This window comes from Lissotriton helveticus, chromosome 1_1, assembly GCF_964261635.1.
Source record: "Lissotriton helveticus chromosome 1_1, aLisHel1.1, whole genome shotgun sequence".
Taxonomy (NCBI): Eukaryota; Metazoa; Chordata; class Amphibia; order Caudata; family Salamandridae; genus Lissotriton; species Lissotriton helveticus.
In genome coordinates this window covers 1,316,290,982-1,316,317,891 of record NC_136057.1, presented here as the reverse complement: position 1 = coordinate 1,316,317,891, position 26,910 = coordinate 1,316,290,982, and the positions used below count along the sequence as shown (strand labels likewise).

Genomic DNA, 26,910 nt, shown 5'->3' with positions numbered 1-26,910 from the left:
GAGGGGTCTGAGGACCCTCTATCCCGTGCCTGCCAGTACGATGTGGACTGGGTAGGTGATCTGGGTGATGCCAGTGGCCTGGACGAGTCGCCCAACCCTGGGTTTGTCTCTCCGTCCCCTGTGGCGTCCGAGGCGGGTGCTGCCTATTCGGTGGTCCTGATGAGGGCTGCCAAGGCCTTACACCTTGAGCTCCCCGTCGCGAAGGTCAAACCGAATATCCTGACGGAAGTTTTTAAACCGCAGTCATGCCCCCAGGAGCCTCTGCTGCCGTTTAATGAGGCCCTGACGGATGTCCTTCTGGGCACCTGGTCCAGGCCCGCCTCTGGTGCGCCGGTTGACCGGAACGTTGCCAGGCGTCACCGTCCCTGCGCGGACGACCCTGCCTTCCTGTCCACCCATCCCTCCCCGGAGAGTCTGGTGATCCAGGCCTCCACTTCGCAGTCCGCATTTCCGTCGGCTCCGCCCGACCGGGAATCAAAGAGGTACGACCAATTCGGAAAGAAAGTGTTTTCCTCTTTGAGTGCTGGACTGCGGTCTTGTAACACCGCGTGCCTCTTGGGCCGCTACACCCACTCCCTGTGGGATACGGTCGAGGAGTGTTTGCCGCAATGCCCCCAGGAAGTGCGGGACAAGCTCACCCGGGCCTTTGTTGAAGGCCGGGATGCGGCGCGGTACTCGATCCGTTGTGGTCTGGACACCACGGACTCCCTGGGACGGGCCATGTCCACTACGGTGGCGATTCGTCGCCATGCCTGGCTGAGATCTGCCAACTTCTCACCAGACGTCCAAAATACGCTTATGGACATGCCATTTGATGGCAGTCGCCTATTTGGTGACAAAGCGGACCACGCGCTGGAGCGCTTCAAGGACTCCAGGGTCACGGCCAAGTCCTTGGGTCTCTCGACCCAGACCCAGCGCCAGCAGACGGGTTCGTTTCGGCCCTTTCGTGGCCAAGGGAGAGGAGGTCCCACACGTGCTGCCAGCCACGCGGCGCAGAGCGCTCCCCAGCGCGGTGGCGCCCGTGGTTTCCGCCGTGGTGGCGGTAGAGGCCAGCGTCGTGGTCAGTCCACGCCTCCCTCCGCTGCGGCATCCAAGCCTTCCTAGTCCGAGCTTTCGGGCTCACGTGACGCCAGTGGGTGGCAGGGTTCGCCATCACCACTCCCGCTGGCGCGCGATAACATCGGACAGGTGGGTGCTGCAGCTTGTCCGAAGGGGCTATGCCCTCCCCTTCGAGTCCACTCCTCCAGCCATGCCACCGCAGAACCACCGTGTGTCGGGGGACCACTTGACACTTCTGCAGGAGGAAGTTACGGCCCTCTTGGCCAAGGGGGCCATCGAGCGCGTTCCTGGGCCAGAAGTAGGGTGTGGTTGCTACTCCCACTACTTTCTGGTACCCAAGAAGGACAAGGGAGGCCTGCGTCCTATCTTGGATCTACGGAACGTCAACGGCTTCCTCCGGAAGGAGAAGTTCAAGATGTTGACTTTGGCTCAGGTCTTGGCTGCTCTAGACCCACAAGACTGGATGGTAGCGTTGGACTTGCAGGATGCGTACTTTCACATCCCCGTCCTGCCGGCCCACCGGCGTTACCTGCGGTTCACGGTAGGCCACGAGCATTTTCAGTTTATCGTGCTCCCATTCGGCCTTACCAGCGCCCCACGGGTGTTCACGAAAGTGATGGCGGTGGTCGCAGCTCATCTGCGCCGGTTAGGGGTTTCAGTCTTCCCCTACCTCGACGACTGGCTGTTGAAGGCGGGCTCGCCCCAGACAGTCGTCCACCACCTTCAGATGACGGCAGACCTCCTGCACGAGTTGGGGTTTTCCATCAATGTGCCGAAATCACACCTGTGTCCCTCTCAAAAGCTCCTTTTCATCGGAGCGGTTCTCGACTCGGCGCAGTTTCGGGTTTATCCCCCGGAACGGCGGGTCCGGGATATTCAGGCTCTGATTCCCATCTTTCAGCCGTTATCCCGGGTTTCGGTCAGGTTGACGCTGCGGCTTCTGGGGCTGATGGCCTCCTGCATCCTTCTGGTGCATCACGCCAGATGGCGGATGCGGGCTCTGCAGTGGGACCTGAAGTTTCAGTGGGCCCAGCATCAGGGCAACCTATCCGACCATGTCCTGATCTCGGAGGGCACTGCGAGACAGTTGCAGTGGTGGCTTACAGACCGCGATTGGGTCAGGGGCAGATCCCTCTCCCTTCCCCAGCCGGAGCACGTGGTTGTGACGGACGCGTCCCTCCAAGGCTGGGGTGGCCACTTGGGAGAGGCGGAGATCAGAGGCCTCTGGTCTCCGGCGGAGTCCCGGCTCCATATCAACATGTTGGAGCTGCGGGCGATTCGCCTGGCACTGAAGGCATTCCTCCCCTTTGTCAACGGGAGTGTAGTGCAGGTGTTCACGGACAACACCACCGCCATGTGGTACTGCAACAAACAGGGCGGTGTGGGGTCGTGGACCCTTTGCCAAGAGGCTCTGCGCCTCTGGCAATGGCTGGAACGTCAGGGCGTGACTCTGACGGTTCAACACCTGGCAGGTTCTCTGAACGCCAGGGCGGACGAACTCAGCCGTCGGTGCTCGGTGGATCACGAATGGCGTCTGAACTCGGATGTGGCGAGAGGCCTCTTTCAGCAATGGGGAGAGCCTTGGTTAGATCTATTCGCCACAGAAGAGAACGCGCAATGTCATCAGTTCTGCGCGTTGGAGTTTCCAAGACGGCACTCGCTCGGCGACGCCTTTCGGCGCGAGTGGAGTTGCGGTCTGTTGTACGCCTTTCCGCCTATACCACTTCTGCCCAGAGTGCTGAAGAAGATCAGGCGCGACCGGGCCCAAGTTATCCTTGTGGCTCCGGACTGGGCTCGAAGGTACTGGTATCCCGAGCTACTCAGCATGACAGTCGGTCCCTCGATCCGCCTGCCCCTTCAGGAGGACCTTCTGTCGCAGCAGCAGGGGACGGTCCTCCACCCGAACCTGTCCAGTCTCCACCTCCATGCGTGGAGATTGAGCGGCGACAGTTGAGGCCATTTGACTTGCCTCCTGAAGTCTGTGATGTCATTCTGGCAGCCAGGCGTCCCTCCACAAAGTCGGTATACGCCTGCCGGTGGAACAGATTTGTGGCATGGTGCACAGCAAAGGCTGTGGATCCCCTTTCTGCCCCTCTATCTGAGGTTCTCCTCTTCCTCCTTTCCCTTGCCCAGCAGGGCTCTGCTCTGGGCACTATCAAGGGCTATCTTTCTGCCCTTTCCGCCTTCTTGAGGCTACCTGATCAGCCATCTTTGTTCAAGTCCCCTATTGTGTTAAGATTCTTAAAGGGCATCACGCACATGTATCCTCCAGCTCCGTTCGTGATGCCTCAGTGGGACTTGAACCTGGTTTTGACTTTCCTGATGTGCGCTCCCTTTGAGCCCCTTCATTCCTGTCCTCTCCGTCTTCTCACCTTAAAGACGGCCTTCCTGGTAGCCATCACCTCTGCCAGGAGAGTGAGTGAGCTCCAGGCTCTTTCTGTTCAACCTCCTTTCTTGTCTGTTCATCCTGATAAGGTGGTTCTTCGGACCAGACCTTCTTTCCTGCCCAAGGTAGTCTCTGCTTTTCACATTGGGCAGTCCATCACCTTGCCCTCCTTCTTCCCGCCTCCGCATCCTTCAAAGGATGAAGAGCGGCTCCATCGTCTGGACCCAAAACGTGCACTTTCATTCTATATGGATCGCACACGCCAGTTCCGGGTGGATGACCAACTGTTTGTTGGCTACGTGGGTGAGAAGAAGGGAAGGGCGGTACAGAAACGGACCATCTCTCGGTGGGTCGTCCTGTGCATCAAAGCATGCTACTCTTTGGCTCGGAAGGAGCCTCCTGTTGGGCTGAGGGCCCATTCCACTCGGGCCACGGCGGCTACTACTGCCCTGGGCCGGGGAGTCCCTTTGCAGGACATTTGCCAGGCGGCCACGTGGGCCTCGCTGCACACCTTTGCGAGGCACTACTGCCTGGACAGTCAAGTCCGGAGGGATGGCTTCTTTGGCCGTTCGGTCCTCCAGGACTTTCTGGTGTAGGTTGTATTGGTTCGCAGACCCACCACCGGGGTTGGTATTGCTGGGGTATCTATTCTAAGGTAAGGAATCTAATACTAACCTGTTTCTTTCAGATGAACAAGTTACTTACCTTCGGTAACGATATATCTGTAAGAAACAGTAGTTAGTATTAGATTCCTTACCGCCCCGCCCATCCTCCCCGTTCTGCGAACTGATACCTAGGGTTAGGGACATCCCTTTCAGGGCCCTAGTTTCAAATGGCACCAGTGTTGGTTCTCACATGGCTCTGCGTGTTCTGGCGCGGAAAAGCTGTGTGCAAAGAACTGACGTCAGCGCGCGGAGGCGGCGTCTATATACTCCAGCGACGTCATCACGGCGCACGACGCCGACGACGCGGAGCCGCAGGGGACGCCTGCAGACGACGCCTACCGACGCGCAGGGGTACTGCTACGCAAAAGTTTCCGGATCCAGACTGACGCCTGGGGATATTCTAAGGTAAGGAATCTAATACTAACTACTGTTTCTTACAGATATATCGTTACCGAAGGTAAGTAACTTGTTCATTAACACAATTTGTAGCTTAGACTGGGTGCACAAAACAGAAATAGTGTTTCCACAGGTTTTTATGACATTTGCATGAGTAGTGCGTGAACGTAAAAATGTACAAGACAGGAGTGTATTCTACTGGAACATTTTAAGGTGCCTAAATGAACGATCAAAGTGTGTAATGATTACTGTTTGGACAGAAAATAATAAGGCAAATCCATTTTAAAAAATGTGGAATTAGCACAAGCTTTTGTTGTTGATAAAAGAATTAGATTTTACACGTTGCAATGCTGTATTACTTTGTCATAAATGCCGTCTAAGCCCCTTACATCACACTTAACACTGCTTTTACGTGGATCTGGCCTTATCTAAATAAAGGTGTCCATGGAAGACATGGCTTGGCAGTTCGGGCTGGACTGTTCCCCTTGAGGCACAGGGTCAGACTGATTTGCATATAGCCATGTCTGAAATGGGGTGGCTGAGTGGGCTAAAGAATGGTGATGGATTAAACCCAGATCAGTTGACTGGGGGTGAGTGTTTGATTTGCTCAAACGCTCCGTCCATCATCCCCTTTTGTATCGCTTTGTTCGCCCTAAGTGTGGCAGGGTATGCTCAGACGTGAGTCCCTTGCTCTCTTGGCCACTGGATTCAATATAGCCTGGCTGATGAGGATTATGAATCCGAAACCGGTCCCAGGATGCTTGTTTCCGGTCCATGGAAGACATGGCTTGGCAGTTCGGGCTGGACTGTTCCCATGAGGCATAGGGTCAGACTGATTTGCATATAGCCATGTCTGAAATGGGGTGGCTGAGTGGGCTAAAGAATGGTGATGGATTAAACCCAGATCAGTTGACTGGGGGTGAGTGTTTGATTTTCTAAAACGCTCCGTCCATCATCCCCTTTTGTATCGCTTTGTTCGCCCTAAGTGTGGCAGGGTATGCTCAGACGTGAGTCCCTTGCTCACTTGGCCACTGGATTCAAGATAGCCTGGCTGATGAGGATTATGAATCCGAAACCGGTCCCAGGATGCTTGTTTCCGGTCCATGGAAGACATGGCTTGGCAGTTCGGGCTGGACTGTTCCCATGAGGGTCAGACTGATTTGCATATAGCCATGTCTGAAATGGGGTGGCTGAGTGGGCTAAAGAATGGTGATGGATTAAACCCAGATCAGTTGACTGGGGGTGAGTGTTTGATTTGCTCAAACGCTCCGTCCATCATCCCCTTTTGTCTCGCTTTGTTCGCCCTAAGTGTGGCAGGGTATGCTCAGACGTGAGTCCCTTGCTCACTTGGCCACTGGATTCAAGATAGCCTGGCTGATGAGGATTATGAATCCGAAACCGGTCCCAGGATGCTTGTTTCCGGTCCATGGAAGACATGGCTTGGCAGTTCGGGCTGGACTGTTCCCATGAGGGTCAGACTGATTTGCATATAGCCATGTCTGAAATGGGGTGGCTGAGTGGGCTAAAGAATGGTGATGGATTAAACCCAGATCAGTTGACTGGGGGTGAGTGTTTGATTTGCTCAAACGCTCCGTCCATCATCCCCTTTTGTATCGCTTTGTTCGCCCTAAGTGTGGCAGGGTATGCTCAGACGTGAGTCCCTTGCTCACTTGGCCACTGGATTCAATATAGCCTGGCTGATGAGGATTATGAATCCGAAACCGGTCCCAGGATGCTTGTTTCCGGTCCATGGAAGACATGGCTTGACAGTTCGGGCTGGACTGTTCCCATGAGGCATAGGGTCAGACTGATTTGCATATAGCCATGTCTGAAATGGGGTGGCTGAGTGGGCTAAAGAATGGTGATGGATTAAACCCAGATCAGTTGACTGGGGGTGAGTGTTTGATTTGCTAAAACGCTCCGTCCATCATCCCCTTTTGTATCGCTTTGTTCGCCCTAAGTGTGGCAGGGTATGCTCAGACGTGAGTCCCTTGCTCACTTGGCCACTGGATTCAAGATAGCCTGGCTGATGAGGATTATGAATCCGAAACCGGTCCCAGGATGCTTTTTTCCGGTCCATGGAAGACATGGCTTGGCAGTTCGGGCTGGACTGTTCCCATGAGGGTCAGACTGATTTGCATATAGCCATGTCTGAAATGGGGTGGCTGAGTGGGCTAAAGAATGGTGATGGATTAAACCCAGATCAGTTGACTGGGGGAGAGTGTTTGATTTGCTCAAACGTTCCGTCCATCATCCCCTTTTGTATCGCTTTTTCGCCCTAAGTGTGGCTGGGTATGCTCAGACGTGAGTCCCTTGCTCACTTGGCCACTGGATTCAAGATTGCCTGGCTGATGAGGATTATGAATCCGAAACCGGTCCCAGGATGCTTGTTTCCGGTCCATGGAAGACCAGGCTTGGCAGTTCGGGCTGGACTGTTCCCATGAGGCACAGGGTGAGACTGATTTGCATATAGCCATGTCTGAAATGGGGTGGCTGAGTGGGCTAAAGAATGGTGATGGATTAAACCCAGATCAGTTGACTGGGGTGAGTGTTTTATTTGCTCAAACGCTCCGTCCATCATCCCCTTTTGTATCGCTTTGTTCGCCCTAAGTGTGGCAGGGTATGCTCAGACGTGAGTCCCTTGCTCACTTGGCCACTGGATTCAAGATAGCCTGGCTGATGAGGATTATGAATCCGAAACTGGTCCCAGGATGCTTGTTTCTGGTCCATGGAAGACATGGCTTGGCAGTTCGGGCTGGACTGTTCCCATGAGGCACAGGGTCAGACTGATTTGCATATAGCCATGTCTGAAATGGGGTGGCTGAGTGGGCTAAAGAATGGTGATGGATTAAACCCAGATCAGTTGACTGGGGGTGAGTGTTTGATTTGCTCAAACGCTCCGTCCATCATCCCCTTTTGTATTGCTTTGTTTGCCCTAAGTGTGGCAGGGTATGCTCAGACGTGCGTCCCTTGCTCACTTGGCCACTGAATTCAAGATAGCCTGGCTGATGAGGATTATGAATCCGAAACCGGTCCCAGGATGCTTGTTTCCGGTCCATGGAAGACATGGCTTGGCAGTTCGGGCTGGACTGTTCCCATGAGGCACAGGGTCAGACTGATTTGCATATAGCCATGTCTGAAATGGGGTGGCTGAGTGGGCTAAAGAATGGTGATGGATTAAACCCAGATCAGTTGACTGGGGGCGAGTGTTTGATTTGCTCAAACGCTCCGTCCAACATCCCCTTTTGTATCTCTTTGTTCGCCCTAAGTGTGGCAGGGTATGCTCAGACGTGAGTCCCTTGCTCACTTGGCCAATGGATTCAAGATAGCCTGGCTGATGAGGATTATGAATCCGAAACCAGTCCCAGGATGCTTGTTTCCGGTCCATGGAAGACATGGCTTTGCAGTTCGGGCTGGACTGTTCCCTTGAGGCACAGGGTCAGACTGATTTGCATATAGCCATGTCTGAAATGGGGTGGCTGAGTGGGCTAAAGAATGGTGATGGATTAAACCCAGATCAGTTGACTGGGGGTGAGTGTTTGATTTGCTCAAACGCTCCGTGCATCATCCCCTTTTGTATCGCTTTGTTCGCCCTAAGTGTGGCAGGGTATGCTCAGACGTGAGTCCCTTGCTCACTTGGCCACTGGATTCAAGATAGCCAGGCTGATGAGGATTATGAATCCGAAACCGGTCCCAGGATGCTTGATTCCGGTTCATGGAAGACATGGCTTGGCAGTTCGGGCTGGACTGTTCCCATGAGGCACAGGGTCAGACTGATTTGCATATAGCCATGTCTGAAATGGGGTGGCTGAGTGGGCTAAAGAATGGTGATAGATTAAACCCAGATCAGTTGACTGGGGGTGAGTGTTTGATTTGCTCAAACACTCCGTCCATCATCCCCTTTTGTATTGCTTTGTATCATTCCCCGTCATCGGAATTGGAGCCTCGGTAATAGAAAAATACCATAGCAGTAGGTACAAAAGTGAAAGACAGGCCTAGGCCTCATCTAATTTTGTAGCCTCTCCGCCTCTTTTTGTAAAAGAGACCAACAAATTTGCAAAGACAATCAGAGTAGCCTCACCCAATAGAACCCTCCTGAGAGAGCCTCAGAGCCTCAGATTTTCTACCGCATGTCGTGCTAAAGAAGTCTCCTCTGAGCTCTGCTCAGATTTCTCTTCAGTTTTGGAATTTTCTTCTTTTTTCTACTCTAATATGTCTGATAAAGAGAAGAAGGCATTATTCAGAGCTTGTGCTACCTGTTCTAAGAAGAGGCTTTACATTGAGGACAAGCATAAGGACTGTATCTACTGCTTGTAACCGGATCACAAGGCCACAAGTTGTAAGATCTGCAGGACTTTCTCTACAAAGACCTTGAGAGACCGGGAAGGCCGCTGGTTACCCTGGTTGCAGAAAATGAAGTCTTGTAAGGAGGTTATATCATCCGACAGGGAGGATTCTTCCTCAGCTTCGTCCTCCAGGAGATCCAAGAAAAGGGGTAGGTCCTCCCCTTCAACATCTTCTGAGCCCCCTGTTAAGGCCCTGCAAGTGACCTCTGATAGGTCTGAGAGGCCTAGTCCCAAACAATCTCCTCACCGAGGTGTAAAGGAGAGGCTGAGACGGACTGAGGAGACGCAGTCATCAAAAATGGTATAGAAAACTCCTTCTATTGCTTCTCCACCATCTGATAAGGAGAAGGTATCCAAAAAACCTGCTACTGTCCCTCAGGAAGGAAGATCGGAAAAGAAATTTCGTCCTTCGAGGACGAAAATATCTGGTACGTCGACGACGACTTCCAAAATTACCTTGGGTTTTGTTACAGCTCCGTCGACAGGACCGTCGACGGCAGCTTCGTCGACGGCGGCTGCAGTGATATCTTCGTCGTCATTTAAGGTTCCCTTCTCGTCGACGATGGTGCTTACTTCTTCAACGTCGACGATGATAACATCATCCGGAGAGACCGCATCAACCAGACAGGAGGAGGCATCGCCATCATCCACAGGAACTCCATCCGCATCACGACCAACACCGACGACACCCGAGCACCTGCACTTCCAGATCCACATCAACCCCAGGACCACCCTCAGAGGCACCCTCATCTACAGACCCCCGGGACCACGCACACAATTCAGCGAGGACATCGCCGACTTCGTCAGCCCGCATGCCCTCCCCTCCGCTGACTACATCCTCCTCGGGGACCTCAACTTCCACCTGGAGAACAACAACGACCGCAACACCACCACCCTGCTGGACAACCTCGCCAACCTCGGACTCAAGCAACTGGTGACCACCCCCACCCACTACGCCGGACACACTCTCGACCCCATCTTCTCCTCCAGCAAGGACATCGCCTTCAGCCACGCCACCGGACTCTACTGGACGGACCACAGCTGCGTCCACTTCAGCTTCAAAAGGACCACGATCCACCACCACCAGCAACAGGTTGCACACAGAAGCTGGAACAAGATCACAGCCGATCAACTCGCAACTTCCCTGAGCAAGAACCCACCCACCAGCGCAGCCAACCCCAGCCAAGCGGCCACCAACCTCACGATGTGGATCAGCGACTGCGCAGACGACCTCGCCCCTCTGAGGACCCCGCCTAACAGACCCGGCAGCAAGAAAGCCCCATGGTTCACCGACGAACTCAAGAACTCGAAGAAGAACTGCAGAGCCCTTGAGAAAGCCTGGCGCAGAGACCCAACACCGGACAACATGACTACCCTCAAGCTCGCCACCCGAAAACACCACCAACTGATCCACGCCACCAAGAAAACTGCATTCAAGGAACGACTGGACAACAACGCACACAACAGCAAGGAACTCTTCCACATCGTCAAAGAGCTCTCCAACCCCAACGCCGGAAACAACGACATCACCCCTTCGCAAGACCTCTGCAACTCCCTCGCCTCCTACTTCCACGACAAGATTACGGACATACACAACAGCTTCAGCACTCAACCGACGCACGCCAAGACCGAACCACCGCCCCCCACCACCACCCTCCGCGCTTGGACCCCGATCAGCACCGAAGACACCAACCGCACGATGAACACCATCCACTCCGGATCTCCGACCGACCCTTGCCCTCACCACGTCTTCAACAAGGCCGACGCTGTCATCGCACCCCACCTGAGGGACATCATCAACACCTCCTTCGACACCGCTACCTTCCCGGGGAGCTGGAAGCACGCCGAACTCAGCGCCCTACTAAAGAAGCCATCAGCCGACCCCTCCGACCTCAAGAACTACCGACCCATCTCGCTGCTCCCGTTCCCCGCAAAAGTCATCGAGAAGACCGTCAACAAGCAGCTGGCCGCCTTCCTCGAGACGAACGGATCCCTCTACCTCTCGCATTCTGGCTTCAGGGCCAACCACAGCACCGAGACCGCCCTGATTGCAGCCACCGATGACATCCGAGCTCTGCTCAACAACGGAGAAACAGCGGCCCTCATCCTCCTAGACCTCTCCGCGGCCTTCGACACCGTCTGCCACCGTACCCTAGTACAGCGCCTCAGCAACGTCGGAATCCGGGAGAAGGCGCTGCAGTGGACCATCTCCTTCCTCGCCGGAAGGACACAGAGAGTCCGCCTCCCCCTGTTCAGATCAGAAGCCACCGAAGTCATCTGCGGCGTCCCTCAAGGCTCCTCGCTCAGCCCAACCCTCTTCAACGTCTACATGAGTCCACTCGCAGCCATCGCACGACAGCACAACCTCAACATCATCTCCTATGCCGACGACACCCAGCTGATCCTCTCCCTCACCAACGACCCCGCCACCGCCAGAGCCAACCTACACGAAGGGATGAAGGAGGTAGCCGAATGGATGAAGAACAGTCGCCTGAAACTGAACTCGGACAAGACGGAAGTCCTCATCCTGGGATCCTCACCCTCCGCCTGGGACGACTCCTGGTGGCCCCCCGCCCTGGGCAGCGCACCCAAACCAACAGACCACGCACGCAACCTGGGCTTCATCCTGGACTCATCCCTCTCCATGACCAGACAAGTCAACGCCGTCTCCTCGTCGTGCTTCAACATCCTACGCATGCTACGCAAGATCTTCCGGTGGATCCCCACCGAGACCAGGAAGACGGTCACCCAGGCCCTCGTCACCAGCCGACTGGACTACGGCAACGCCCTCTACGCCGGAACCACCGCCAAACTCCAGAAGAGACTCCAGCGGATCCAGAACGCCTCAGCAAGGCTCATCCTGGACATCCCCCGCCGCAACCACATCTCCGGACACCTGCGAGACCTGCACTGGCTCCCGGTCAACAAGAGAATCACCTTCCGTCTCCTCACCCACGCACACAAAGCCCTGCACAACCAAGGACCAGGATACCTCAACAGCCGCCTCAATTTCTACGCTCCCAAACGCCAGCTTCGATCGACCGGCCACGCCCTCGCCGCCGTCCCCCGCATCCGAAGAGTCACCACCGGGGGAAGGTCCTTCTCCTACCTCGCCGCCAAGACCTGGAACTCCCTCCCGACCCACCTCCGCCTGACCCAGGACCACCTCGCCTTCAGGAAGCAGCTCAAGACCTGGCTGTTCGAGCAGTAGCGGACCCCCCTCCCCAAGCGCCTTGAGACCCTCCGGGTGAGTAGCGCGCTATACAAATGCTTTGATTGATTGATTGATTGATTGATTGATCGAAGATAGCGTCGACGGCTACAACATCGACGATGTCAGTGACGTCGACGACGACAGCGGTGATGATCATGACGACGAGATCGCCGACGACACCGTCAACTCAGTCCACCGTCGACGAAGTCCATCTTTCCGTCGACGGACTCGTCGGCGGTCCCGCCGACGACGATCTCGTCGACGATTCAAAAGGTCCACATTTCTATAAAAAGACAGCAGATCACCCCAGAGATGACCTTGCCTCGCAGAGTAACACTCTTACCTCCAACTTTGCTTTTCGAGGAGGAATCAGATGATGAGGATGGCCCTTATGGGGATGCTTATAGCCCATCCCAACTTCAAGTGAAGTACCATGATTCAGACTCTGAGGACTACTATACGGAGGAACGCCAGTTTGTTCAGCAAGAGAGGCCTCAACAACAACGAGACATGGTGTCAATGCCTTCTTCTCTCATAACGGACTTGCAGATGATGCTACAGGACTACAAAAGAAGATTTCCGTCTCAAGCTTCGGACCAGCAAGCGCAGCTTCTTCCTCCTTCCATTCCTGTTACTCCTCCAGTTCCAGTAACACCTCATGTTTCCCGAGCTTCGGAGCCAGATCCAAAAGAAAGCCATGGGGAGGTTATTGCTATTCAGGATGATGATAACTCAACTGATAACGATCATCAGGTAGATCAAGCCCCTGATCCGGATAGAGATTGGGACGAGTATGTTATTCAGGATCCAGTCTCACCATTGATGAATCCTGCTACGTCTCCTCCAGCAGACATTGGAGGTTTCCATAACCTTATGGAGAGAGCGTCCAAGAGATTTGGTCTTCCTATTACTACAGTACAGTCGGACTGTTTCCTTTACGACTTTAAGGATCCTTACAGAAAATCTATCCGTTCATTTCCGATAGTTGAGCATGTGTGGTCGGAAGGTACTAAAGTAATGCTGAATCTAGCTACGGTCATTCCTGTTCTTCCCCGGCTGGAGAAAAAATATAAGGCTTCAGAAAACAGTCCCGCTTGCCTGACTGTTCAACCAAAGCCGGATTCAGTTATTTCCCAGGCGGCGCAAGGAAAGCCCAAGAATCCGTTAGCGCCTCTGACGTCACCGCCGGAAAAAGAAGGGAGAAGCCTGGACAATGTGGGAAAAAGGTTCTCCTCAATGGCCAGCCTTCTAGTCCGAGCTACAAATGCTCTTGCAATCTTGGGTAGATATGATCGCCAGATGTGGTGTGATTTGTCCCCATTTGTTGACCAACTTCCGGATGGTGCAAAGGAAGAGGCCAAGAAAATTCTGGAAGAAGGAGAGCGTTCATCTTCAGAGGTGATAGATTGTGCTATGGACATAGCAACCACCGCTTTCCGAGCTCTTGCGGGATCAGCAGTTTTAAGACGGCAGGGCTGGCTTCGGGCAACCTGGTTTCGCCAAGAAGTCCAAAATAAGATTTGGACTTACCTTACGATGGAGAAATACTTTTTGGTAAGCATATAGATGATGCCCTTCAAGACATCAAGAAGGACACGGATACGGCAAGATCTTTGGGGTCTTTGAATTACCGGAAGGTTCCTTTCAGGGGTGCAAGAGGAAGATGTTTTTCATCTTACAGAGGTGGCAACCAACAGCGCTACTCTTCGTACTCTCAGTACTCTCAGTCGTACAAACCCCAATACTCACAGCGCCAGGGTCAATCGGCATCTTTCTCTCGCCAACCATCAAGAGGACGACAGGGACGTCAGTGGAAACATAAGTCTAAACGACAATAGAGGCTACATGGCTCTGTCTACTGTTCCTCCCCCTCTAGTAACATCAGTGGGGGGCAGGATATCAGAATATCTCCACAACTGGAAAATGATTACATCGGATCGGTGGGTCCTCAACATCGTACAATTCGGCCACACACTAGAGTTTCAAGAATTTCCAATAGGCTGCATTATCTGTCTTTAAATTCTCTCTTAAGTGTCTGTGTAGTTCTGCATTCTTTGACAATTTATGAGATTATTTTTGATTGCTCCGGGGTCCGCGCACATTGGCGGGACTATTCACTAGATTATGACTACAACAGAGATACCCCTACTACCAGAACTGGAGTTACAGGACAGAAACTACTCCTTCTCCCCCTTCACCTAACCCTTGATTTACCACGTTTGCGCTTTATCCCCAGTTGGTATATAATAGTATTGTATACTTTTTCTAGATTGTCCTGAGCTTTCCATGACATCTGCTATTTTCATAAACTATTGTATACAAAGACAAGCCTTTGAGTTCTAATACAATTATCAATTTGTCATCAGTGGAATTAAGTCTTTGCAATAGTATTGACATACCTCCATTTCTTAAAATTATTGTTTGGCCTTCACTCATGTCTCTTTCACCAATGAAAAAGAGGTCAAGGGCCTCAGACAACCAGTATTCATCACATATCAAATCTGATGGATTTGTGAAAATAAAGTGGATATAAGGAGCACACCTAATTGAGTCTTGTTGTAAATGTTAGGGGTATTTTTTGTTTCCTCCAGCCACCACCTCCTGATACCGCCATCCAGAGGCCAGATCAAGAAACCGAGGAAACATCAATTAAACAGGTTAGCATATTCAGCCTGTTGAAATTCATTTGTGCAAATCTTAAAGATATCATGTTGGGCACTATGGCACTAATGCTTATCACACAAAGAGAGAGGTAGATTCACATTTCGACCATCATCCAACACAGAAAAGGACCTTGGTTCCCTTGGTTCCTTTGTTACATTCTTCATTGTATGGACCTTCTAGGCTTTGCTGATGCACACAATTCAGAGCATAGAGACCTTTGCCTTGTGTATTAGCTTTGGTACACAATAAAAACTGTACCAGACTATTCCCTTTGTCTTATCTATTTACATCTCAATGCTGTGGTGTGGTCAGCCTTTATCCACTGTTTCACTACTGCTCCCACAGTGCAGTCCAACCCTGATATATAAGGTTCCATCTGTCAGATGTAATTTTTCGTCTTTTTCTACATGTGGCCTTTCAGATACATTGTCATACTCTGAGCTGCTGTTCTATGATTTGTGGGTATGTATTTGCTGTTCCATGAAGTCAGTTTCAGGTATTTTGTCGCAGAAAAAACGGAGACTTCCATATTCATAGGCCCTCATTATGTGGAATGAGTTAATATTGCTGTTCAGTGCTCATACTTACACCTTCCGACCCATTTGGAGAGTCACAAAAATAAGTAACAGTACCATGAGTTAGTAATAGGATTCCCACACATTGTATTTAAGGTATTAACATAATTTGTAGCTTAGACTGGGGTGCACAAAACAGAAATAGTGTTTCGACAGGTTTTTATGACATTTGCATGAGTAGTGTGTTAATGTAAAAATGTACAAGACAGGAGTGTATTCTACTGGAACATTTTAAGGTGACTAAATGAACGATCAAAGTGTGTAATGATTACTGTTTGGTTGCTAAAAGAATTAGATTTTACATGTTGCAATGCTGTATTACTTTGTCATAAATGCAGTCTAAGCCCCTTACATCACACTTAACACTGCTTTTACGTGGATCTGGCCTTATCTAAATAAAGGTGTCACTGCAGTCATGTGTTTTATGGAGACTATGATTGCACTTGTGAAAACTCTACATTCATTTTCATAGTTTGTCATTCATAACAATTCTTTCTGACATTTTCTGTTGCCTTTAGAGTCCACCTCCTAGCGCAGTGGATGGTGAAAAGGGCACAAAAGACGCAGTAATTAGTTTTATTCTCAGATATATACTGCTCTTATGATAACAGTCTAAAACGTTTCCCAGTTCTTTGAGACTAAATTGCATCAGCTTAGACTTCCTAAAAGTAGAATTATTTTATAGAATTGTTCATATTGTTAAGTATCTCCAGAGACTCAATGTAATTCATGCTCATTTTCTTCCTCTTCGCTTCCTAAAAGACGCTGACTACTTTAGCTCTTAATTCCAAATCTCTCTATCTCTACCTCTTTACTTGTCTATTTTATCATCGCACCCTTTTCTAGAAATCTGTTATTTTCAACAAAGATTTATATACTGTAGTATACAAAAAAGTGATGGATAGAACGTTTGAACTAATTTCAGCTATTGTTAATTGCCCCGGTATTGGACTTTCATAGATTCCCATGCTAAAGAGTGGGCTAAAGAACGGTGATGGATCAAACCCAGATCTTTTGACTGGGTGTGAGTGTTTGATTGGTTCTGATGCTCCGTCCATCACCACCCCCTTTTGTACCGCTTTGGCCGCAATAAGTGTGGCAGGGTATGCTCAGACGTGAGTCCTTTGCTCACTTTGCCACTGGATTCAAGCAAGCCGGGCTGAAGACGGCTGCAATGCCAGAAACCGGTCCTCGGAAGCTTGTTTCCGGTCCATGGAAGACATGGCTTGGCAGTTCGGGCTGGACTGTTCTCATGAGGCGCAGGGTCAGACTGATTTGCATATAGCCATGTCTGAAATGGGGTGGCTGAGTGGGCTAAAGAACGGTGATGGATCAAACCCAGATCTTTTGACTGGGTGTGAGTGTTTGATTGGTTCTGATGCACCGTCCTTCACCACCCCCTTTTGTAACGCTTTGGCCGCAGTAAGTGTGGCAGGGTATGCTCAGACGTGAGTCCCTTGCTCACTTTGCCACTGGATTCAAGCAAGCCGGGCTGAAGACGGCTGCAATGCCAGAAACCGGTCCTTGGAAGCTTGGTTCCGGTCCAGGGAAGGCATGGCTTGGCAGTTCGGGCTGGACTGTTCCCATGAGGCACAGGGTCAGACTGATTTGCATATAGCCATGTCTGAACTGGGGTGGCAGAATGGGCTAAAGAACGGTGATGGATCAAACCCAGATCTTTTGACTGGGTGTGAGTGTTTGATTGGTTCTGATGCTCCGTCCATCACCACCCCCTTTTGTACCGCTTTGGCCGCAATAAGTGTGGCAGGGTATGCTCAGACGTGAGTCCCTTGCTCACTTTGCCACTGGATTCAAGCAAGCCGGGCTGAAGACGGCTGCAATGCCAGAAACCGGTCCTCGGAAGCTTGGTTCTGGTCCAGGGAAGCCATGGCTTGGCAGTTCGGGCTGGACTTTTCCAATGAGGCACAGGGTCAGACTGATTTGCATATAGCCATGTCTGAACTGGGGTGGCAGAGTGGGCTAAAGAACGGTGATGGATCAAACCCAGATCTTTTGACTGGGTGTGAGTGTTTGATTGGTTCTGATGCTCCGTCCATCACCACCCCCTTTTGTACCGCTTTGGCCGCAATAAGTGTGGCAGGGTATGCTCAGACGTGAGTCCCTTGCTCACTTTGCCACTAGATTCAAGCAAGCCGGGCTGAAGACGGCTGCAATGCCAGAAACCGGTCCTTGGAAGCTTGTTTCCGGTCCAGGGAAGGCATGGCTTGGCAGTTCGGGCTGGACTGTTCCCATGAGGCACAGGGTCAGACTGATTTGCATATAGCCATGTCTGAAATGGGGTGGCTGAGTGGGCTAAAGAATGGTGATGGATTAAACCCAGATCAGTTGACTGGGGGTGAGTGTTTGATTTGCTCAAACGCTCCGTCCATCATGCCCTTTTTTATCGCTTTGTATCATTCCCCGTCATCGGAATTGGTGCCTCGGTAATAGAAAAATACCATAGCAGTAGATACAAAAGTGAAAGACAGGCCTAGGCCTCATCTAATTTTGAAGCCTCTCCGCCTCTTTTTGTAAAAGAGACAAACAAATTTGCAACAACCAATCAGAGTAGCCTCACCCAATAGAACCCTCCTGAGAGAGCCTCAGAGCCTCAGATTTTCTACCGCACGTCGTGCTAAAGAGGTCTCCTCTGAGCTCTGCTCAGATTTCTCTTCAGTTTTGGAATTTTCTTCTTTTTTCTACTCTAATATGTCTGATAAAGAGAAGAAGGCATTATTCAGAGCTTGTGCTACCTGTTCTAAGAAGAGGCTTTACATTGAGGACATGCATAAGGACTGTATCTACTGCTTGTACCCGGATCACAAGGCCACAGATTGTAAGATCTGCAGGACTTTCTCTACAAAGACCTTAAGAGACCGGGAAGGCCGCTGGTTACCCTGGTTGCAGAAAATGAAGTCTTGTAAGGAGGTTATATCATCCGACAGTGAGGATTCTTCCTCAGCTTCATCCTCCAGGAGATCCAAGAAAAGGGGTAGGTCCTCCCCTTCAACATCTTCTGAGCCCCCTGTTAAGGCCTTGCAAGTGACCTCTGATAGGTCTGAGAGGCCTAGTCCCAAACAATCTCCTCACCGAGGTGTAAAGGAGAGGCTGAGACGGACTGAGGAGACGCAGATATCATAAATGGTATAGAAAACTCCTTCTATTGCTTCTCCACCATCTGATAAGGAGAAGGTATTCAAAAAACCTGCTACTGTCCCTCAGGAAGGAAGATCGGAAAAGAAATTTCGTCCTTCGAGGACGAAAATATCTGGTACGTCGACGACGACTTCCAAAATTACCTTGGGTTCTGTTACAGCTCCGTCGACAGGACCGTCGACGGCAGCTTCGTCGACGGCGGCTGCAGTGATATCTTCGTCGTCATTTAAGGTTCCCTTCTCGTCGACGATGGTGCTTACTTCTTCAACGTCGACGATGATAACATCGAAGATAGCGTCGACGGCTACAACATCGACGATGTCAATGACGTCGACGACGACAGCGGTGATGATCATGACGACGAGATCGCTGACGACACCGTCAATTCAGTCCACCGTCGACGAGGTCCATCTCTCCATCGACGGACTCGTCGGCGGTCCCGCCGCCGACGATCTCGTCGACAATTCAAAAGGTCCACATTTCTATAAAAAGACAGCAGATCACCCCAGAGATGACCTCGCCTCGCAGATTAACACTCTTACCTCCAACTTTGCTTTTCGAGGAGGAATCAGATGATGAGGATGGCCCTTATGGGGATGCTTATATCCCATCCCAACTTCAAGTGAAGTACCATGATTCAGACTCTGAGGACTACTATACGGAGGAACGCCAGTTTGTTCAGCAAGAGAGGCCTCAACAACAACGAGACATGGTGACAATGCCTTCTTCTCTCATAACGGACTTGCAGATGAAGCTACAGGACTACAAAAGAAGGTTTCCGTCTCAAGCTTCGGACCAGCAAGCGCAGCTTCTTCCTCCTTCCATTCCTGTTACTTCTCCAGTTCCAGTAACACCTCATGTTTCCTGAGCTTCGGAGCCAGATCCAAAAGAAAGTCATGGGGAGGTTATTGCTATTCAGGATGATGATAACTCAACTGATAACGATCATCAGGTAGATCAAGCCCCTGACCCGGATAGAGATTGGGACGAGTATGTTATTCAGGATCCAGTCTCACCATTGATGGATCCTGCTACGTCTCCTCCAGCAGACATTGGAGGTTTCCATAACCTTATGGAGAGAGCGTCCAAGAGATTTGGTCTTCCTATTACTACAGTACAGTCGGACTGTTTCCTTTACGACTTTAAGGAGCCTTACAGAAAATCTATCCGTTCATTTCCGATAGTTGAGCATGTGTGGTCGGAAGGTACTAAAGTAATGCAGAATCTAGCTACGGTCATTCCTATTCTTCCCCGGCTGGAGAAAAAATATAATGCTCCAGAAAACAGTCCCGCTTGCCTGACTGTTCAACCAAAGCCGGATTCAGTTATTTCCCAGGCGGCGCAAGGAAAGCCCAAGAATCCCTTAGCGCCTCTGAAGTCACCGCCAGAAAAAGAAGGGAGAAGCCTGGACAATGTGGGAAAAAGGTTCTCCTCAATGGCCAGCCTTCTAGTCCGAGCTACAAATGCTCTTGCAATCTTGGGTAGATATGATCGCCAGATGTGGTGCGATTTGTCCCCATTTGTTGACCAACTTCCGGATGGTGCAAAGGAAGAGGCCAAGAAAATTCTGGAAGAAGGACAGCGTTCATCTTCAGAGGTGATAGATTGTGCTATGGACATAGCAACCACCGCTTTCCGAGCTCTTGCGGGATCAGCAGTTTTAAGACGGCAGGGCTGGCTTCGGGCAACCTGGTTTCGCCAAGAAGTCCAAAATAAGATTTGGACTTACCTTACGATGGAGAAATACTTTTTGGTAAGCATATAGATGATGCCTTTCAAGACATCAAGAAGGACACGGATACGGCAAGATCTTTGGGGTCTTTGAATTACCGGAAGGTTCCTTTCAGGGGTGCAAGAGGAAGATGTTTTTCATCTTACAGAGGTGGCAACCAACAGCGCTACTCTTCGTACTCTCAGTCCTCTCAGTCGTACAAACCCCAATACTCACAGCGCCAGGGTCAATCGGCGTCTTTCTCTCGCCAACCATCAATAGGACGACAGGGACGTCAGTGGAAAGATAAGTCTAAACGACAATAGAGGCTACATGGCTCTGTCTACTGTTCCTCCCCCTCTAGTAACATCAGTGGGGGGCAGGATATCAGAATATCTCCACAACTGGAAAATGATTACATCGGATCGGTGGGTCCTCAACATCGTACAATTCGGCCACACACTAGAGTTTCAAGAATTTCCAATAGGCTGCATTATCTATCTTTAAATTCTCTCTTAAGTGTCTGTGCAGTTCTGCATTCTTTGACAACTTATGAGATTATTTTTGATTGCTCCGGGGTCCGCGCACATTAGCGGGACTATTCACTAGATTATGACTATAACAGAGATACCCCTACTACAGAACTGGAGTTACAGGACAGAAACTACTCCTTCTCCCCCTTCACCTAACCCATGATTTACCACGTTTGCGCTTTATCCCCAGTTGGTATATAATAGTATTGTATACTTTTTCTAGATTGTCCTGAGCTTTCCATGACATCTGCTATTTTCATAAACTATTGTATACAAAGACAAGCCTTTGAGTTCTAATACAATTATCAATTTGTCATCAGTGGAATTAAGTCTTTGCAATAGTATTGACATACCTCCATTTCTTAAAATTATTGTTTGGCCTTCACTCATGTCTCTTTCACCAATGAAAAAGAGGTCAAGGGCCTCAGACAACCAGTATTCATCACATATCAAATCTGATGGAATTTGTGAAAATAAAGTGGATATAAGGAGCACACCTAATTGAGTCTTGTTGTAAATGTTAGGGGTATTTTTTGTTTCCTCCAGCCACCACCTCCTGATACCGCCATCCAGAGGCCAGATCAAGAAACCGAGGAAACATCAATTAAACAGGTTAGCATATTCAGCCTGTTGAAATGCATTTGTGCAAATCTTAAAGATATCATGTTGGGCACTATGGCACTAATGCTTATCACACAAAGAGAGAGGTAGATTCACATTTCGACCATCATCCAACACAGAAAAGGACCTTGGTTCCCTTGGTTCCTTTGTTACATTCTTCATTGTATGGACCTTCTAGGCTTTGCTGATGCACACAATTCAGAGCATAGAGACCTTTGCCTTGTGTATTAGCTTTGGTACACAATAAAAACTGTCCCAGACTATTCCCTTTGTCTTATCTATTTACATCTCAATGCTGTGGTGTGGTCAGTCTTTATCCACTGTTTCACTACTGCTCCCACAGTGCAGTCCAACCCTGATATATAAGGTTCCATCTGTCAGATGTAATTTTTCGTCTTTTTCTACATGTGACCTTTCAGATACATTGTCATACTCTGAGCTGCTGTTCTATGATTTGTGGATATGTATTTGCTGTTCCATGAAGTCAGTTTCAGGTATTTTGTCGCAGAAAAAACAGAGACTTCCATATTCATAGGCCCTCATTATGTGGAATGAGTTAATATTGCTGTTCAGTGCTCATACTTACACCTTCCGACCCATTTGGAGAGTCACAAAAATAAGTAACAGTACCATGAGTTAGTAATAGGATTCCCACACATTGTATTTAAGGTATTAACATAATTTGTAGCTTAGACTGGGGTGCACAAAACAGAAATAGTGTTTCGACAGGTTTTTATGACATTTGCATGAGTAGTGTGTTAACGTAAAAATGTACAAGACAGGAGTGTATTCTACTGGAACATTTTAAGGTGACTAAATGAACGATCAAAGTGTGTAATGATTACTGTTTGGTTGATAAAAGAATTAGATTTTACATGTTGCAATGCTGTATTACTTTGTCATAAATGCAGTCTAAGCCCCTTACATCACACTTAACACTGCTTTTACGTGGATCTGGCCTTATCTAAATAAAGGTGTCACTGCAGACATGTGTTTTATAGAGACTATGATTGCACTTGTGAAAACTCTACATTCATTTTCATAGTTTGTCATTCATAACAATTCTTTCTGACATTTTCTGTTGCCTTTAGAGTCCACCTCCTAGCGCTGTGGATGGTGAAAAGGGCACAAAAGACGCAGTAAGTAGTTTTATTCTCAGATATATACAGCTCTTATGATAACAGTCTAAAACGTTTCCCAGTTCTTTGAAACTAAATTGCATCAGCTTAGACTTCCTAAAAGTAGAATTATTGTATAGAATTGTTCATATTGTTAAGTATCTCCAGTTAAAAAGAGACTCAATGTAATTCATGCTCATTTTCTTCCTCTTCGCATCCTAAAAGACGCTGACTACTTTAGCTCTTAATTCCAAATCTCTCTATCTCTACCTCTTTACTTGTCTATTTTATCATCGCATCCTTTTCTAGAAATCTGTTATTTTCAACAAAGATTTATATACTGTAGTATACAAAAAAGTGATGGATAGAACGTTTGAACTAATTTCAGCTATTGTTAATTGCCCCAGTATTGGACTTTCATAGATTCCCATGCTTTGTATCATTCTCTGGTACAAAAGGGGGTGGTGATGGACGGAGCATCAGAACCAATCAAACACTCACACCCAGTCAAAAGATCTGGGTTTGATCCATCACCGTTCTTTAGCCAACTCTGCCACCCCAGTTCAGACATGGCTATATGCAAATCAGTCTGACCCTGTGCCTCATGGGAACAGTCCAGCCCGAACTTCCAAGCCATGCCTTCCCTGGACCGGAAACAAGCTTCCGAGGACCGGTTTCTGGCATTGCAGCCGTCTTCAGCCCGGCTTGCTTGAATCCAGTGGCAAAGTGAGCAAGGGACTCACGTCTGAGCATACCCTGCCACACTTATTGCGGCCAAAGCGGCTGATGAGGATTATGAATCCGAAACCGGTCCCAGGATGCTTGTTTCCGGTCCATGGAAGACATGGCTTGGCAGTTCGGGCTGGACTGTTCCCATGAGGCACAGGGTCAGACTGATTTGCATATAGCCATGTCTGAAATGGGGTGGCTGAGTGGGCTAAAGAATGGTGATGGATTAAACCCAGATCAATTGACTGGGGGTGAGTGTTTGATTTGCTCAAACGCTCCGTCCATCATCCCCTTTTGTATCGCTTTGTTCGCCCTAAGTGTGGCAGGGTATGCTCAGACGTGAGTCCCTTGCTCACTTGGCCACTGGATTCAAGATAGCCTGGATGATGTGGATTATGAATCCGAAACCGGTCCCAGGATGCTTGTTTCCGGTCCATGGAAGACATGGCTTGGCAGTTCGGGCTGGACTGTTCCCATGAGGCGCAGGGTCAGACTGATTTGCATATAGCCATGTCTAAAATGGGGAGGCTGAGTGGACTAAAGAATGGTGATGGATTAAACCCGGGTCAGTTGACTGGGGGTGAGTGTCTGATTTGCTCAAACGCTCCGTCGATCATCCCCTTTTGTATCGCTTAGTTCGCCCTAAGTGTGGCAGGGTATGCTCAGACGTGAGTCCTTTGCTCACTTGGCCACTGGATTCAAGATAGCCTGGCTGATGAGGATTATGAATCCGAAACCGGTCCCAGGATGCTTGTTTCTGATAGATACATCTGCCATGTGGATTCCTCACCTTGTGAATATCCCCTTGCGTCAGCAACATTCGGAATTTTTTCTTCATAGCACGCCGGCGTGGACGACGTCACAGGAGCACGGCATTGCGCGCGACTCCGTCTGACGTCACCGACTCCTTATCAGGCCCACGTCGGTGTGATGACGTCAGTTCCCTTTTTTCCGCGTCGTCGACGCTAACGGTTTCTGGGATCTTCTGCGATACTTTGTATCTTCTACTAGTTATAATATTACTGTTTCATCTTTGTTTGCTCCTTCTTCATCGAGAATGTCGTCGAGGAAGACAGGATTCAAGCAATGTGGATCTTGCGCTCGTATGATGTCGATCACCGATCCTCATAACGATTGTCTATGATGTCTTGGATCGGACCACGATGTTAAAAACTGTCGATCCTGCTTCAAGATGAATCATAAGGCGTTACGTGAACGTGAAGCAAAACTTCTTCTTGCGAAGGTAAAGGGAAGAGAGACTGGGAGATCTTCAAGGTCGACGTCGAGACGCTCAAAGTTGAGACAGAAGTCGCGTTCGAAGTCGAGATCGAGGTCGGCTTCGAGGTCAAGGTCCAGAGCGAGGTCGAGATCCAGAGAGAGGTCGAAGTCTGGATCCAAGTCGGCTTCGGGTCATGCTTCGAGTTCCTCTAAGAGGAAACACAAGAGGAGAAAACACAGTTCCAGACATCATTCTGGGAAAGAGTCTTCGGATTCGAAGAAGAAGTCTCGTAAACATCACAAGGACTTCATATCTCCTTCTCCCTTACAGTCTATCGGAGGTTCCCCGGTTCCGGAGCAAGAACCGGATCCGGTGTCACACCATTCTTCGGAGCATGAAGATGAAGAGGAAGTTCCTCCAGCTCCGACTCCGGTAGAAGCCCCTGTAGATCAAGAGGGTCAGAATGTACCGATGTCGGAACATCCTCCAGAACATCCAGTAGGTTCGTATCCTCCCTTTCCTGGTCCAGGACAGGACCCCTCGCATTTCCTTAATGCGATGTTTGGAGTTTATTCGAGAGCATTGTACCCCACTGGTGCGCCGGCTGGTCCATTGGGTCCATTGTTTTTCAACTTGGGCATTCCTCAAAGTTATGCTCCAGCTCCTTTTATGCCGTTTATGCCGGCGCCTTACACACCTTGGCTCGGTACGGCTCCACCGAGGTCTTCGACTCCGCATACGGCTTCGCCGACTCCAGATCGACCTCGTAATTTGGATCAAGGTACCACGCCGATCCGTGAGTCTCGTCCTCCATCTGCCCCGGCTCCTCGTTCGACGTCGGATCCGGCTCTGTCGGAGTCGTTACCGGATCCATCGACTTCGGTTCGTGTGGAGTGGTCGAGGCGCAGGGCTCAGCGTCTCTTGGAGGAAAAGAGATGTGAAGAGTCTGATGTTGAAGAAGGTGAACTTTTAGATCAAGGTGATTGTTTTGAAGACCTTCATAGTGCTAGTGGTCTGGAACTCTCTCCTGAGTGGGGTTTACCATCTGTTTCTGATGCACCATCTAAGGATGTGGCACCCTACCATGTGGTTATTAGAAAAGCTGCAGATCTACTCAATCTGACCTTACCTACTGTGGAGTATAAACCTAACATCCTTACAGAGGTTTTACACTCTCCTTCTTCTATTATAGAGCCTACACTCCCATTTACTGAGGCTTTGACTGATCCAATAAAGGAGGTCTGGAAGAGACCGTTGACTGCTCCTGCTGTTTCAAGGTCTGTGGCAAGACGCTACAGGGTGGCACCTGGTGACCCTGAGTTTCTCTCTTCACACCCTTCACCAGAGAGTCTTGTGGTACAGGCCGCTTGTTCCAACAGGTCTGCAGGTTCTTTTCCTCAGGTGCCAGCAGACAAGGACTCTAAAAAGTTGGATCAGTCTGCGAAGAAGATTTTCTCCTCAGGTAGCATGGCTCTAAAATCCACTAATGCTACTTGCCTTTTGGGGAGATATGTTCATGCGTTGATGGACTCTGTGAAGCAGTTGTCATCTAAGCTTCCAGAGGATGACAGAAAAAACTTTAATGAAGTGGTTTCTGATACTCATGCTGCTGCCCGCTTGGTGATTCAGAGTGGGATGGACACAGCAGACTCTGTTGCCAGGATTATGGGCTCTACTGTTGCCACCAGAAGGGGCGCATGGCTGAAATCCACTGATTTCTCTGCAGATGTACAATCCACGTTGTTGGACTTGCCTTTTGATGGGACAGGCCTTTTTGGGAAGAAGGCGGATGTGGCTTTGGAGAGATTCAAAGATAGCCATGCTACTGCAAGATCTTTGGGTCTCCAGACAAGAGGTTCTACCACTAAGAAATTTAGAGGGTTTGGTAGATCCTCCTTTCGTCCCTTCAGACAAGGTCAGCAACAACAGCAGCAGCAGCAGCAGAACCCTCTGTACAAATCTTATAGAGGTAGACAGAAGGGTCGTGGACGTGGTCGTCAGCTCTCCTCTTCCTCTACTTCCTCCGGTAATACCCAACCCCCACCTACATCAGCAAAGCAGCCCTAGATCCACCATTCTGGATCATTTGGGTCCGGTAGGGGGTCGGCTTACTCATTTTCTACGAGATTGGGAATCGGTTACATCAGATCTTTGGGTTCTCAATCTCGTAGAAAATGGGTATGCACTTCCTTTTCAGGAGTTCCCTCCCAATTACCCTCCTTGCCAAGGTTATTGTTCGGAGGACCATCTTCTTCTCCTGCAGGAAGAAGTCCTGGCACTATTCGGAAAGGGTGCGATAGAGGTGGTTCCAGAGCAGGAAAGGGGTCAGGGGTGCTACTCCCGGTATTTCCTGATACCCAAGAAGGATGGCAGACTTCGGCCAATCCTGGACCTCAGGATTTTGAACCTCTATCTCAAACAGGAGAAGTTCAAAATGCTCACACTTGCACAGGTTCTTCAAGCGCTGATGGAAGAAGACTGGATGGTGTCGATCGACTTGCAGGATGCGTATTTTCAC

At 49.9% G+C, this 26,910-nt stretch overlaps 1 protein-coding gene across 17 annotated transcripts in view; it reads left to right on the top strand.

The window, feature by feature from the left end:
• Positions 1-26,910, top strand: part of LOC144823305 (uncharacterized) — a 559,034-nt gene that overhangs the window by 213,997 nt on the left and 318,127 nt on the right. For 14 of the 17 annotated variants that reach the window (XM_078681830.1, XM_078681822.1, XM_078681741.1 and 11 more), the window contains 4 exons: positions 14,658-14,723; positions 15,824-15,871; positions 21,252-21,317; positions 22,418-22,465. In XM_078681830.1, the coding sequence (XP_078537956.1) occupies positions 14,658-14,723; positions 15,824-15,871; positions 21,252-21,317; positions 22,418-22,465 (228 nt within the window). The remainder of the gene's footprint in view (positions 1-14,657; positions 14,724-15,823; positions 15,872-21,251; positions 21,318-22,417; positions 22,466-26,910) is intronic. The other 3 variants (XM_078681723.1, XM_078681759.1, XM_078681801.1) reach the window with 3 other exon arrangements.